Genomic DNA, 13684 nt, shown 5'->3' with positions numbered 1-13684 from the left:
ACGAATCTTTGGGCAAACAAAGAATGCACTCAGATTTCAGCTTTGGTAGGTACATAGCCGACTCCCCCGGGAAAGAGATCACCACCCTCTGACCCATACATCGCATAGTACTCGTCTTCAGCTGGCACTTGCCTAACGCCCGCTGACTTCTCCATTTTCACAAACCTATCCATGTCCACTTTATGCTCTTCTTTCCAAGACAATGTATCATCAAAGTTCCTGCCTTTTCGGCTGATACTGAAATCAACAAAAAGATGTTCCTGCGTATCCATCCAACTGTACGTGAGAACGTCGGCATGCGCATGACACACTATGTCTTGCGCAAGCATGTCGATACAGTGCCTCAAGTGGATCGGCCAGAGGGCCCTATGCGTCTTCTTCAAGGACTTCTTTTCGCCACAACCTGCAAAGAGAAAATAGGAAGCACCGCAACACCATTGTACCAGCGCCATTATGAATCGAACCTAATACGAACTAAATACCCCCAACAACACAAAGGTCATCTTGCGCACTCCGTTGAGGCAGTGTAATTTGTGCAACGCGTCCAGAGATGCCACATAAGCACCGAAGCCCGTACCCCAATTCCCGTCGGGAAAGCGTGTAGGAATTTCTGGATGTTTTCCGAGAGCGATCACATCTTCTCGAGTGATTGCGAACACATCTGCGGCTTGCCGCTCAAAGACCTCCCATGCCTCGTCGGCATCTAGCCTAGGTTCTAGCCTGCTGAATGGAAGGTTCGCTGGCCATCGTTCTCGACGCCCTATTGGCAATAGACTTGTTGTTACGAGTCGAAATCTGAGGGTGGATCCTCTGGTTGTGACTGCTGGATCGATGGCTAGCTAAGTGGCGACACTTTTGCTTCGGTACGACTGCTGGAAAGACGCGGTCGTGGTTTGAATGGTATCTTGAGGCTTGAGTGGCTTCGATATCGTGGTTGTCGAAGAGGATGGACGAAGGTGGTGAACGAAGGAATGTCGAAAATCTGCTTTGGTCATTTCTCTCGTGTCCACTAGGAGTCATGCGCTATCTAGGCGTTTGAATCTCTATTGCGGAGCTGAGCATCGATTGCTTGGTACAATTTACTTTATCTATGAGCGAAGTGACTAGTGGGGCCACAACTAAGGTAATGACGACCTTTAGCGCCAACATCATGACAACTAAAGTAAATGGATTACCCTCAGGATGTCTCGAAAGGCAGAAGTTGAAAGATGACGGGGATTCATCGAGAACTCTGTATGCTGCTCTTTATTCAGTGATGAAGACCCCTTACTACAGTTGGTGAACATTTGGATATGAATGGAAAGTAGGATAGTTGCTTTCGACGATCAGAGTCTGGCTGAGCTGGTACTTAATCATTCGCTTTCATGACACCATGCAGTATCCGATGGATAGACGAGCCCGCAATCATGAGGCCGCACTCGTTGTGGCATGAGTGTAGCTATGATGATATCTCATTATCCTTTCAGGATTCCACCTAGGTGGCAAGTTCACGTATCCCAATAGGAGGACGAGAGTGCGTTGAGTGGGTTCTAGCACAAGGGGAAAACGATCTTTCTTCTCAGTCGAGACCCCTAAAGAAGCGTCCAGTTTCTCCGTCCTTACGTAAGCTTGAGGTCGACGACAACGGCAGCTTTCTTGTCAATGACCGGGTGAACTTTCCCTTCTCCGCCAGGCCGTTAGCGGGCGTATAGGTTAGTCAGACCGTTGTCTCTCGCTCGCAAAGACGGTATTCGATCGACTCTACGCGTGGTGCGTCTTATAAGCATTTCTGAATACCCACGGCGGTGGAGAACAGAGCATCGAAGGCAACGGTATCCGCTTGCATGAGGTTTCGCTTCTGAGCTCTCTCGATCACACCGTCGCGTAGTCTGGTTTTGGAATCGTTTAAACCGGCCTCGATCCCCTTTTTCTTTACTCAAAAAGGCGCGTCCCTCGGGAGATACTGGGAGACTCATATCCCACCGCATGGATCTAGGCAGTCAGAGCCTTGTTTCTGATAGAGTCGATGGACTTGAGGATATCGACTTAGATTCTCTGCCATGCCACAATGGACAATTCTTGCCTGCCTGATGTGGTCACGCTCGGTAACGTGTTCTGTTTTTAAGAAGAATTTGCTTTCCATCGTCCAGATTTCCTCGACACAAATTAAGCGCTGTGGTGACCTTGTCAATAGTCTGACGATTGGAGAGGTAGTCACACGAGATTCTCCTTGCATGGCCTCTCAGCCGCGGGAAAAGCCTAATTCTTCTCCCCCAACAATAGCAAAGCTCAAGCTCCGCGATGAAAAGCAATACTTAGGTTCTGTCCGTGAGGCCTTGGCAACCCTAGCACCCTCAATGGATATACGCTTATCCCAGCACCTCATTCATTGGCTTTCCAGCGGATACGAATTGACGGAAGCGGCACCTAATCGCTAGGGTGAAAGAAGCAAGACCTTCTGCGAACCTCAAACGTAAAATTGACTAGTCATACACCATCTTTTGAACCTAGCCTTTTGGGTAGGTATCAATCCTTTGCTAGTCATCGCTGGTGGATTTTGATGGTGACCCGAGCCCTGTTTGTGTGCAAGGAGCAATCATCCGCGGTCCGGCTAAGCCAATGAGGGTTTTTGATCGAGCAACCTCTCAATTCTGGGGATCAAATGCCTATCACTGCTTTACACTATAGGATCTCGGACTTCTTCTCACCCTTTGCCAATTTGGGGCCGGTTCTGCTCTTCATGCTGCAGCTGGATTTCCATAATTATCTCGAAGACCCCCAAACATGAGCTCATTCTTATTGATCAAGCAGCTCGAGTTGTTCGATCTCCAATTTTCTAATAACCCGAAGCATCTTAATTATGAGCAGCTCTCAGTTGGCGGCTGGAAGGAAAGTTCGGTCTGGGTGTCTTACCTGCAAGTGAGTTACACTCTTGACCGCGCTGTCATGGGTCCGAGTGCTTCACAAATACTAAGCTCGTACCGTTTAATCCTAGAATACGACGTGTAAAGTACGACGAGGAGAAACCTGCATGTTTGAAATATCGCAGAACCGGAAGGACTGGTGATGGCTACCTTCCCGCGCAGATTGGTCGAGCCACTCCACAGGCTATGATGACAGAAGACCGATCTCCCGGTCACTACTCAAACCCCATCATCTAATCTACCTGGCACTCATGACGCACGGAGGTATTTCGAGTATTTCCGCCAACGTTCCGTCGTCGAGTTCTCTGGATATTTTGACTCGAACTTCTGGGACCAGTTGATTTTACAGGTCAGCCATGATGATCCGGCTGTATGCCACGCGGTCATTGCACTTGGCTCCCTGTACGAGAAGTTCGACGGTCAGCGGGAACTGATCCGACCGCATGCCCAGGCAACGGTCTGTCGCCAAGACAGCATCGAGCAGTACAATCAAGCCCTCGGTCACTTGCGGCAGAATCTTGGAGATAATGAGAACCGGAATGTCCAGTCAACCCTGATTTGCCGCGTCCACATTATCGCTTTCGAGACATTCCTCGGTAACTACGACTCAGGGGGGTTGCACTTGGAGAACGGGCTGAAGATCTTGCATGATTGGCAAGTTCAGCAAGACCAGCTTCTGCAATCAACTCTTTCGTCCGGAACGAGCATGATTGAGGACGACCTCCTTCCGGTGTTCTCTCACCTCAACTTACAAGCAACGTCACTGGTCGACCCAGGTCTTTCCGAGCATCACCGGTTCATTGGAGATACCGCAACGAAGTCAATCCCAAGTGCGTTCTCGAGCCTCAACCAGTCGCGAATCTGTCTATACAATTTGTTCAACGCAACATTCGACTTTATCCACTCAACATACGACATCAAAGAGTCTGTCAATCTTTTTGAGGAGCCACCCAGTGCGGTGGTTTTGGAACGCCATCACCTCGATGGCTTGATGCAACGATGGCTTCAGACTTTCGACACATTGCTACAAGTATCAGGCACACAGATGGGCACTAGAGAGCTCAGAGCAGCTATGCTCCTCAAGATACATCACACTACCGCTATAATCCTCCCCAGAGCGAGCCTCAATCCTGAACAATGCGCTTTTGACGTCCATCTTAACCACTTCAGGAGCAGTCTGTCGCTTTCAGCGTCACTAGTGGAAGCGCCAGGGTCTTTAGAGATCAGACCAAGCTTTTCGATGGATCTGGGTGTCATTGTACATCTATACTTGACAGTGGTCAACTGCAGAGATCCAGCTGTACGCCGGCAAGCGCTGTCTCTCCTCTCTCGCCTGTCCTTACCTCGGCAAGAAGGGACCTGGAATGCGAACGATGCCAGCAGGGTTGGACAGTGGGTGATCGACGTTGAAGAAGAGGGCCTCGGGGCAGTCGAAAGCGCTGAAGATGTTCCCGAATCCTCCCGCATCCAACGGATTGATGCTAATGCATACATGGAGGAGCGACTCGTTCATCTGAGACATGTTCTTGATGACGAGTCCGAATCTAGTGAACCTGATGTTGAGGAGAACACTGAGGATCAGTAACCGTACTCCCAGTCTATCTTCGTCTTCATCTCGCTAATCTTTCAAGACCGACCATGCACCGTCTCAGCTACACCAGAAACTCGCTGTTCGGCAACTGTCCGGAGTGCGGAATGGAGTGTCAGTCGGTGGTTGCAAATCGCCCGGCTATACACGCAAGATTGATGGTACCTTCATAATTCTTTCGGTCAGATATTTTCCTTTTTGACGTTTCGTTGCGTGTGTCCCAATACAAGCCTTGTCACTATGTCCTTGAGACTCTATTTCTCCAGAATTGCTTCCCTTCCAGAATTGCAGAAGCACTCCCTAGTTCTATCCTCTCCCTTTTCGAACCGAGTGAATAGTATAGTGCATTGAGAAAGCGCTACTATGATCTTATCAGTTTATTACGCATCAAGATTCATTGATAGACTTTGGATATACTTCGTGTGATTCGACACTTCTTCAAGACTTCATCGCTTCTTCCTGCCTATGCGCGCCCGTCGGAAGATAACCGCCGTACATGGTGGCGTGATCGCCTCTAAGCAGACCATACATAGCGTTTCGCATACGACTGCTGATTACTCGGCATCATATGCCTTTATCCTCCATACGCTCAGTAGACAATTGGTCACGGCATGACGCCTAGTCATGCCGATTGAATGTCCCTCTGTTGTCAGCCCTCCCTTCTCTTATATTTTGCGCAGTCCAAAGGTACGTCTCCACTTTCCAAATACCTCTGAAACTCCAAATATCAAGCCTTGGCATGCTACCTGACCAGTCTCGAATTTGAGTGAATAAATGCAACCAAATACAGCAACATGAGGAACGCTACCTCCCTTAGACTCCCCATCTTCCTTCTCCTCTCCGCGACCCTCCCATCAACCCACTCTTTCGACGCATGCGGGCCCCTCGTCCAGGACTCCCTCACACCCAGCGACACCTGCAACCGCAACATCACCCTCGGCGCCGCCCCCTCCGCCTACGGCGCCCTCCTCCTCAACGACGGCTCCGGCCTCACCATCCCCTGGGACAACTGCCTCCCCGTCCTCTTCGACGTCTGCGCCGCCATCAACGCCTCTTCCGTCCCCGTCGGCCAGTGGAACTGGACCGACCCGGGCTCCGAGTGCGTCATGGGCTTCTGGCTCCCGCAGTACGCCGGCAGCGCGCCCAAGCCGACGTACGACGCCTGCATGGACAATATTTACACGCCCATGTATATGATCGGCATGATCGACGGGGGCACGGCGTATAATCAGGTCACGGTCAATTTGAAGCAGTTGCCGGACGATTATGAGACGGGGGAGGCGGTCGATGTGGGGTATCCCAGTTATTCGATCACTTACTTGCCCCTTCAGCGAGGTCCGGAGACTCCGCTGTCGAGGGGGTGAGAGGGTTGCGCGTGCACCGGGATTGGAATGGCGGGTTTGGGGCACGATTGGCGAGGCGATTTTGTCTTTATCACGGTTTGTACAACAAAAAAAAACAGTAATCAAAAAAGGTGGCGAATTCATTCTTCCGTCTCAAGCGTCTCCGCGCTCCAGAATCCTCCTCATGCAAGTGCCTGAACAAAGACAGAAGAAAAGAAAAGAAAAGCAAGAAAGTTACACGCGCTCCGCAATGCTGCAAAGCGCAACTTCCCCACCCGGAGCCACGAACCAAAAACGCACGCAACTACATCCAACCGAATACGCCACAGTCATGCACGACCGGTCGCCATTTTTCCACCCGCACCGTTCGTGGGGCATTTCTTCGCAGCCCCGAGCGCTTCGGCGGCTCGTTGCCACTCGGTAGTGTCTGAAACGTCAGCTGCGGTTTATCCGAGTCGGCTTCCGGAATCCTGGGGATTTGGGGAAGAAAGGCGTGGGTGGTGGTTTGGGCGCTTGGGTGGGTGAGTGGGTGGGTGTTGAGGAAGGGGACTGGGGAGGGCGTTTTGTGGGTGGGGGGGTGTGGTTGGGAGGGGAAAGATGGTGTGTGTGCGTGTATCTGGGGAAGAGGATGGAGATGGGGGACGAAGTGATTGAAGGACTGGGCGTGAGGAAGTGGGTAGATAGGATACGTTGAGTACATGGAGGGTGAAGGATTTGGAGTGGCGTCTTGTGTGGATGATTTTGAGTCTCTCCCTGATCAATGAGCGCTACCAGTATCCGGCAGAATTTGATGATCGTCTATTGTAAGCGGCGCTGAACGCCATGCGATGATAGTGCTGGCAGAAGGTTAGACCTAGACTCCCATTGTGAAATCGTGCTCGATCCCTGGCGTCACCGAGGCCATGAACTAGAGCAGATGTCAGCCGTCCCAACCACCAATCTAACCCCAGATGGGGCGAGTGAGGATGTAGGGATCCTACCTTCAAAAACACAACCAAATACTGATCCACCCTAATCGCCACCTCGTCTTCTTCCGAGACCCCACCCTCATGCTGCAGGACCTCCCACTCGTCACCGCCTCCTCCGCCCGCGGCAGCTACCCCACTGCTATGGCCTCTCCGATCTGCAATCTGCGTCGCATTCATCTCGTCCACCAACCCTTCCATCCCGCTCTCCACCTTCCCCCGCCCTTCCGCTCCCTTTCCACCACCATTCCCTCTCCGCACCTTCTCCAGCCGTATCTTCAGCGCCGCGTCTGCACGGTCGAGCAACACTTTCATGACGCTGGCGTGTTTGCACGGGTGTATGGACGCCATTTTCACTGAGTTGTCGAAAAAGGGAAAGTCCTCGAGTGTCACGGTTTTGTCAGCGTAGTCGCCGACTATATCTTCCATCATTAGGTGTGGGGACAGCGGGTGCGAGGACGAGGAGTAGCCGGATAGGTAGAGTCGGGGGGTTCGGTAGTAGGGGGTGTAAGTTATGTAGACTGTGTAGGTTCGGAGGGGTCTGTGGTGGATGTTGACTGAGTCAGCTGATGCGTACTTGCCTTGGCCTTGTCGACGAGGGGTTCGGTAGGAGAGCGAGGACTTACGCAGTAGTACCGCTGGCTTTCGGGTCCCGGATTATAGCCTCTTCATCGTCGTCTTCGTCTTCCATATCCGGTATTTCTTCTTCCTCTTCCCGTTCCCCTACATTCCCGCTTTCATCCACAGTCCGCACATCCCTCATCCTCGCCTCTTGGCTCGCAGCCAACCCGCCCGTCCGCAACCATCCGTCGTCTTCCCCACCTGCCCCTCCTCCTCCTTCCCCTCCGGCCGCAAATCCATCCTGCACCATCGCCTCATCCTGCCCCGCATCGCCCGCGAAATTCTCGTCGAGTCTCCTGTGACATGGCACGCCGCGCGTTATGAGAAACTGTTTTGTGGGAGGCAGATAGGTGACGCGCTTGGAAGGAGTCGAGGCGTCGGACCAGGACCAGGTGGGGAATTTGTAAACGAGGTAGTCGCCGGCGAGGACGAATTCTTCGGGTGTCACTTGGCCCGTGGTGCGGAAGGTGGAGGTGTGCGAGATTGGGGCCCAGCGGTCGCGGAGAGTGTCGAGGGTTGAGTGGATTAAGTTCATGTTGTGTATGTATCATGGAAGGATGTTTGGAAATGGGTAGAGGACTGATGTCGCTGTTGATGCTTGTGCAAGATGTTTTATGGCGGGGAGGTGGAAGTTACATGTACTCTAGGCGGCGATAAGACGGAATCGTCGCTAGTGCCGAAAGTTGCCTGACCGCTTTCATGTGACTCGGGTCTATCACGATACTCAAGACTTTGTTGCAGCCGTCGATTACATTCTTACTAACTCTCGTTGCTGAAGTGAGACTGGTTCACGAAGCGGCAGTACGCCTTAAGCTACGCCAGCTGATAAGTATCCTCTTTCCTTGAGAATGGACTCGCGTTCTCTGTATATGAATATCGACCCTCTCTGGCAACAACAGACAACAACCGATTAATGGTGGGAGAGTGAATGCTAGATCACTCCCTTCAAAATGGCAGTACCTCTCCAAGCTGTCGCCATCCCCAAAGAGATCACTGCAACAACAGTGATCCTTCCCCACAAACCCACCGCCGCCATCGCCTGCTCCTACGTCTCTGGCACCGATCCTGCGGTCCTCGTTGTCTTCCTAAACGGCCTCATGACCGACAAATCCTCCTGGACCCCCGTCATATCTGGCATCATCCACCAGCGCAAAAGTCTCGCGTCCCCAGAATTCCCGTCAATGCTAGCCTACGACCGCTACGGCGTCGGAATGACGGAAGTTCGCGATCCCTTAGATCAAGGCAGGGAGCAGGGTCATGGTCATGATTGTAAGGATGCCGCTGAGGACCTGCATTATCTGATTCAGCATTTCAGTCAAGGCCTGAAGTTGTTGAGTGGGGAGAAGTTGCGTGTCGTGCTCGTGGCTAACTCGATTGGCTGCGCGATCGCGAGATTGTATGCTGAGAGGTATCTGGTGGCTGCGGTGTTGTTTCTGGATTCTATTATGGCGAATTCTGATTTCGATTTCTGGCCTGATCCTGATGCGCCGGGGTTCGATAAGCGAGAGCTGCCAGATGATGTGACTGTCGAGGTTTTGAGGGAGCAGAGGGCGAAGTTCGCAGCTATTTTCAGGCCGGATGTGGTGAATAGAGAAGGTCTCAGCAGGCGCAGTCTAGCTAGGTTGCTACCTCACAGTGACGGGCCCATGCTAGGCAATCAAAGCGGGAAACCTTGGGTGACGGTCGTCGGGCATGATTTCGAAGCCTTTGCGAATGAGAGCTTGAGGACCATGGGTACGCCAATTGGATTGTCGATGAGGTATATGAATCCAATGTGGCATAAGTACAATCAGGGCCTTGTGCACGTCACAGATCGTGAGAAGAGCAAGGGTCCGATCGTTGCGAAGGGCTGCGGCCATTTCATCCAGAGGGATGACCCGGACTTTGTCATCAGGGAAACGTTGGATCTGGTTGACAAGGTTAGGATGCAGCAGTCGGTGGTGTGGTGAGCCTTGTTCGCAGGAAGCCTTGTGAGAGAGTGTGGCTTTGGCTGAGCTGGATGAGTCGGTCGCGTCGTGGCTGCAACTCACATCCGAGTTGTTTGTTGCGCTGAGTTGGATGCGTTGGTGGTGGTGAAACACCCCAATCCTGTATTCACTTTCAAGACAATGTGGGAGATATTGATGTGGTGACAGACACCGCAGAATCGCAAGGCCGAATGCTATGGAGCTCTGAAGCATATCTCTGTGAGACGTAGATGTCCTCTTACATGGTCTAACTCCCAACGAATCCCAAACTCCAGGCCCCGTTTAAAGTGGCCTTTACCGATGCTCTACCTATGCTTTTTCCCCCTCTATATTTTCACGAGCGCCTGTAGACTCCCAGACCCCATGCTGCTCGAAGAACAGCCAATCCCCAAGCCATGCCCAAACTATCCCAGAGCACGTTCAGCTTACTGCCTTTAACTTCTTGCCAGCCAATGGGTACTTCCGCAACGGGTATACCAGCTGACTCCGCAAGCATCAACATCTCGACGTCAAATATCCAACCTTCCGAGTGCATGTATGGTATTATGTATGGTAGTGATGGACGAGAGAAAAGCTTGAAGCCGCACTGGGTGTCCCGGATAGCGGCTGTGGCAGGAGGCGTGAGGAGGCGGAGGAGGAGATGAAAGGAGTGCATGAGCAGGTTTCGAAGAAATGAGCGCTACAGATTGGTCATCAGCACCGTTCGTTTCATCTCTAATGCGGCCACTCGACAAACCTTGACGACAGCCTCACTTCCCACAAGATGCGCTCTAGACCCAACAGCCACACCCCTACCCTCAGCATCTTCAATCTTCTTAGATTCCCTGACAAGCTTGCCCAAGTCCTCGAACTTGCTGGCACCGTCCGCATCAGCAAAGATGGCATATTGCCCTCTGACATGACGCATCCCATGTGTGACCGCTCCTCCCTTGCCTCGGTTCTCGTGTAGACTGATGACCCGGATACAGGATGCACTTCTTCCTCCCAAGTCTCTCGCAAATTGTAATGCCGTGTCGATGGTCTTGTCTGTGGAGCCGTCTGAGACTACCAAGATTTCCCAGCCTGGAAGCCGACCGCTGTTTGACGCCGCGTAGCCATTTGAAACTGCCTGCGTGGCATCCTTTCGCTTTGGGCGATTGCCATTGGCCTGCATCTTAGGAGCTTCGTTGCCGTACGCATGCTGTAAGTACTCCACGGCCTCAGTCAGCATCACCCCGAGTCTTTCCTCCTCATTAAACGCTGGTACAACGAGAGACATGAAGACCTCGGGTTCCTCGACCTGCAGATCTGTCTCTGTAGAGTCCCCTCTGCGCCGTGCGGCCTCTCCCTGTGCATTATATTTGTCTTGCCAGCAAGGTAGTGGTTTGGCCTCTCCGGAGTACTCGCCAGGCTCGATAGTTCTGTAGGTCTTCTCTGATCTTAAAGGAGCGCGTGGTATGGGGGCGACGATGAATAGGGCGAGGTAGAACTATAGAGCGTCAGCAAGCAGCGGTCATCCTCCCTCAGGGTAAAAATACCAAAACGGCGATGCCGATAACAGTGGACAAAGCCAAAAGTGCAGTCAGTGGCAATGATACTCCTCGGTTTGTCCTGAGGACATCTCGAAGGTACTCCATAGTTGTTTTATTTTAAGACCTCGTGGCTGCGCCTGCCCGAAAACAAAGATTGGTGGGATCAAGGGGAACCATGGGCAGTAGATTCTTCGATCCAATGGACGGACTTCGAGTAGTAGGGGCGCATAGTCCGTTTGCTGTGGTAATGCATGGCGCAAAGGTGTAATAAAGCCGCCCAATATTCAGATGTCTTGGCATCTACTCTACGGGGAAAGATTGTTCCGGCCCCGCGTCGCGAGAAATCGAGAAGACCGCTGTGTTTCGCGTGCCTCTCCTTGTGTTCTTTATTGGTCAAACTGACATGTTCTATTGAAGTACACCTTCTCCTGTACCTCTGGTAGATTCAGCCAGTCCCATTTGACCGCTTGAGTAGCCCATATTATTGGGGTTTTAAATATGAGATCTTCTCTGGCTATCGACTACCAGCTCCCTTCTTTGGGACCTGATCTTCAATAGACGGGAACTCCTTTTCGGGGCGAAATGTATGTGGACTACTTTGACTACTTCTAGAACCAGTAAGAAGACAGCAATTTTTCGTCGAAATACCAAAAAGTAGGGAACGAATGGCACGATAATCCAGTAGGGGAGCATTTAGTGGAAGACAAGATCCCAACGCATGCTGTGCTTAGGATTCTGGAGTTCCAGGATATAGCTCAGCAAGTAGACGTCCCTCACTCAGAGCTTGCTGAATGCACTGATCTCCGTCCGTCCCAAGCGACGAGTTACTTGAGACAGATTCTTTTTCCTTCGAGCGTGTCACACCGTATGTGGAGTGGATGGTCATGGTAGAATAGTCCCCGTCAGCCTGCCATATCACTCAGCTGTCTGAAGACATAGAAGCGCTCGGGATGTTGATCACCACGTCTTTGTCTTTTCGAAAGCGATATCTTCACTCTTTTGGGACAATCGTCGCGGATCTTCAACATGATATCAACGGTAAGGCTGTTCTTGCGCAAGATATAGTCAATGAAGATGGGTCCGCCGACTGAGCAGTGGTTGACGTGCCAGAGTACTGTTTGTTCCCTCCGAGCAACACGTTTATCTTTTCAGACATGCCAGAATCAGAGGAGTGAGTGCATGTGATGGGAGACTTGAGGTCCAGATTGTGGGTAGCCTTGAAGTCTTATTACGTGAAACTCAAGCTTGTTTAATAAGTGCACCACAGGTCAGCACGAGTGGATTGGCCAACTGGACTGTCTTCGTGTATTGAGACGAGTTTTTTCTCGTCGTTGCTTGCTCTGAGAACAGATAGGTAGCTAATCTTCAGGAATCTTCAAGTATAACCTCGATCGATGTTGTATTTTACTCTACTTGAATGCTTGGGGCGTACTTTTCGCAAATTCGTATTGGGACAGCAGTAAAACCTCCACCGTCTCAACCACCGCCCCCAGAAGTACTCAATCACTCTACACATTGTCCCTCCTCCCCTGCCCTACCTGGAAGCAAGAAATATTTTACTCGTAAAATTGGAAACTTGGCATACTTGAATATTTTCAAATCAGGATCGTTCCCGGACTATCCGCCGAGGTTTCTCGTGTCTTAACGTGATTTCTCGGGGATAGGTCTTTGAGTCTCTTTGGGGGAAGGGCGGGAGTGTGTGCAGCCCATGTTGGTGTCGGGGCTTGCCTTTTCGCTTTTGTGGTTAGTTGGTGTGGTTATTGCGAGAAGCGGGACCTATGAACACCAATTTACTGTGTTGAGATGCCTCATTGGTGCGTTCTAGATTTTATAACACAGGATACAGAGGTATTTGTGAAAAAACAAAGCCGTAGCGTTCGTTCGTTGTAATGCTGACAAGGTCCTTCTTTCTTTCGCAGGCTTCCAAGAATTGATTGTTCTCAGACCAACTCATTGTGTCTTTACTTACCAAGTCTTTGTCAACCCCTCGGCATTCCCCTCAACATCACCTACTTATACCTACAACTCGCCTCTCTTCACCGTTTCAACAACACATCTTCCCCTATCTCTAGCTACCCTCGAAGAACCAAATCCTCTCTATCGCACCATGTCTCGAGAATTCCTCACCCATCTTCTCAGCACAACCGAGAACCGCGTTCGCTCCGACCAAGGCGCAAACTGCATGATCTGTCTAGAAGACTACAACACGCTGAACACTTTAACTGGGGTAGTCGAGTGGGAGGTTGATCTGCCATGCGGTCATCCGGTAGGATCATCATGCATAGTCACCTGGCTTCAGGCCAACAACAACTGCCCTGCCTGCCGGAAGAAATTTTTCCCAACACAACCCCGTCCACATCTCGAGCACGGCATCATGGACGCCGGCAGAGCAAGGACAACTACGGTTCAGGCCCCAATCAGAGGTGTGGTACCAACAGCCAGAACCGGCCCAGTCCCAGCTACCACACATCGTGTGGTACTAAAGGGATTGATGGCTGAGGTCCGGGACTGCACAATAGCTCTCATGCCCACCATCTTGGGCATTGGCTTTGGCATCTACATGGCAACACATCCCCCGGGCTTTCTGGTCTCCTTATGGTCGCCTTCTCCCTCTGCGGGACCTGCTTATCAAGCGAAGCGTTGTATGGACTGGCAGGATTGTTCTTTTTTAACCGCGCCGTCGGCGTGATAAATCAAGATGTAGATTGACATATCTTACTTTCTTAATCGACGAAGCATTAGTGGATGGCCAACGCCTCAGCTCGAATTCTCCAAATCCTAGCCCA

At 51.5% G+C, this 13684-nt stretch overlaps 5 protein-coding genes across 5 annotated transcripts; 3 read left to right on the top strand and 2 right to left on the bottom strand.

Moving 5' to 3' along the window:
* Positions 1–2763: 2763 nt before the first annotated feature.
* On the top strand, positions 2764–4488 carry HO133_009472 (uncharacterized protein; the record flags this gene model as incomplete). The annotated part of the gene is made up of 2 exons (XM_037300333.1): positions 2764–2898; positions 3100–4488. The coding sequence occupies 2 exons, from the start codon at positions 2764–2766 to the stop codon at positions 4486–4488; spliced, it is 1524 nt and encodes a 507-aa protein (XP_037154181.1).
* A 797-nt stretch (positions 4489–5285) lies between these two features.
* On the top strand, positions 5286–5855 carry HO133_009471 (uncharacterized protein; the record flags this gene model as incomplete). Its single annotated transcript, XM_037300332.1, has 1 exon — positions 5286–5855. One exon carries the CDS (start codon positions 5286–5288, stop codon positions 5853–5855), a length of 570 nt encoding a protein of 189 aa, XP_037154180.1.
* Positions 5856–6687: 832 nt separating this feature from the next.
* HO133_009470 (uncharacterized protein) lies at positions 6688–7955 on the bottom strand (the record flags this gene model as incomplete). Its single annotated transcript, XM_037300331.1, has 3 exons — positions 6688–6741; positions 6815–7340; positions 7426–7955. 3 exons carry the CDS (start codon positions 7953–7955, stop codon positions 6688–6690), a joined length of 1110 nt encoding a protein of 369 aa, XP_037154179.1.
* Positions 7956–8370: 415 nt separating this feature from the next.
* Positions 8371–9369, top strand: HO133_009469 (uncharacterized protein; the record flags this gene model as incomplete). Its single annotated transcript, XM_037300330.1, has 1 exon — positions 8371–9369. The coding sequence occupies one exon, from the start codon at positions 8371–8373 to the stop codon at positions 9367–9369; it is 999 nt and encodes a 332-aa protein (XP_037154178.1).
* A 352-nt stretch (positions 9370–9721) lies between these two features.
* Positions 9722–11003, bottom strand: HO133_009468 (uncharacterized protein; the record flags this gene model as incomplete). The annotated part of the gene is made up of 3 exons (XM_037300329.1): positions 9722–10066; positions 10124–10855; positions 10905–11003. 3 exons carry the CDS (start codon positions 11001–11003, stop codon positions 9722–9724), a joined length of 1176 nt encoding a protein of 391 aa, XP_037154177.1.
* Between the last annotated feature and the right edge of the window lie 2681 nt (positions 11004–13684).

This window comes from Letharia lupina (genome assembly GCF_014066315.1).
Source record: "Letharia lupina isolate WasteWater1 chromosome Unknown contig_7, whole genome shotgun sequence".
NCBI lineage: Eukaryota > Fungi > Ascomycota > Lecanoromycetes > Lecanorales > Parmeliaceae > Letharia > Letharia lupina.
This window is presented reverse-complemented; position numbering and strand designations above follow the sequence as displayed.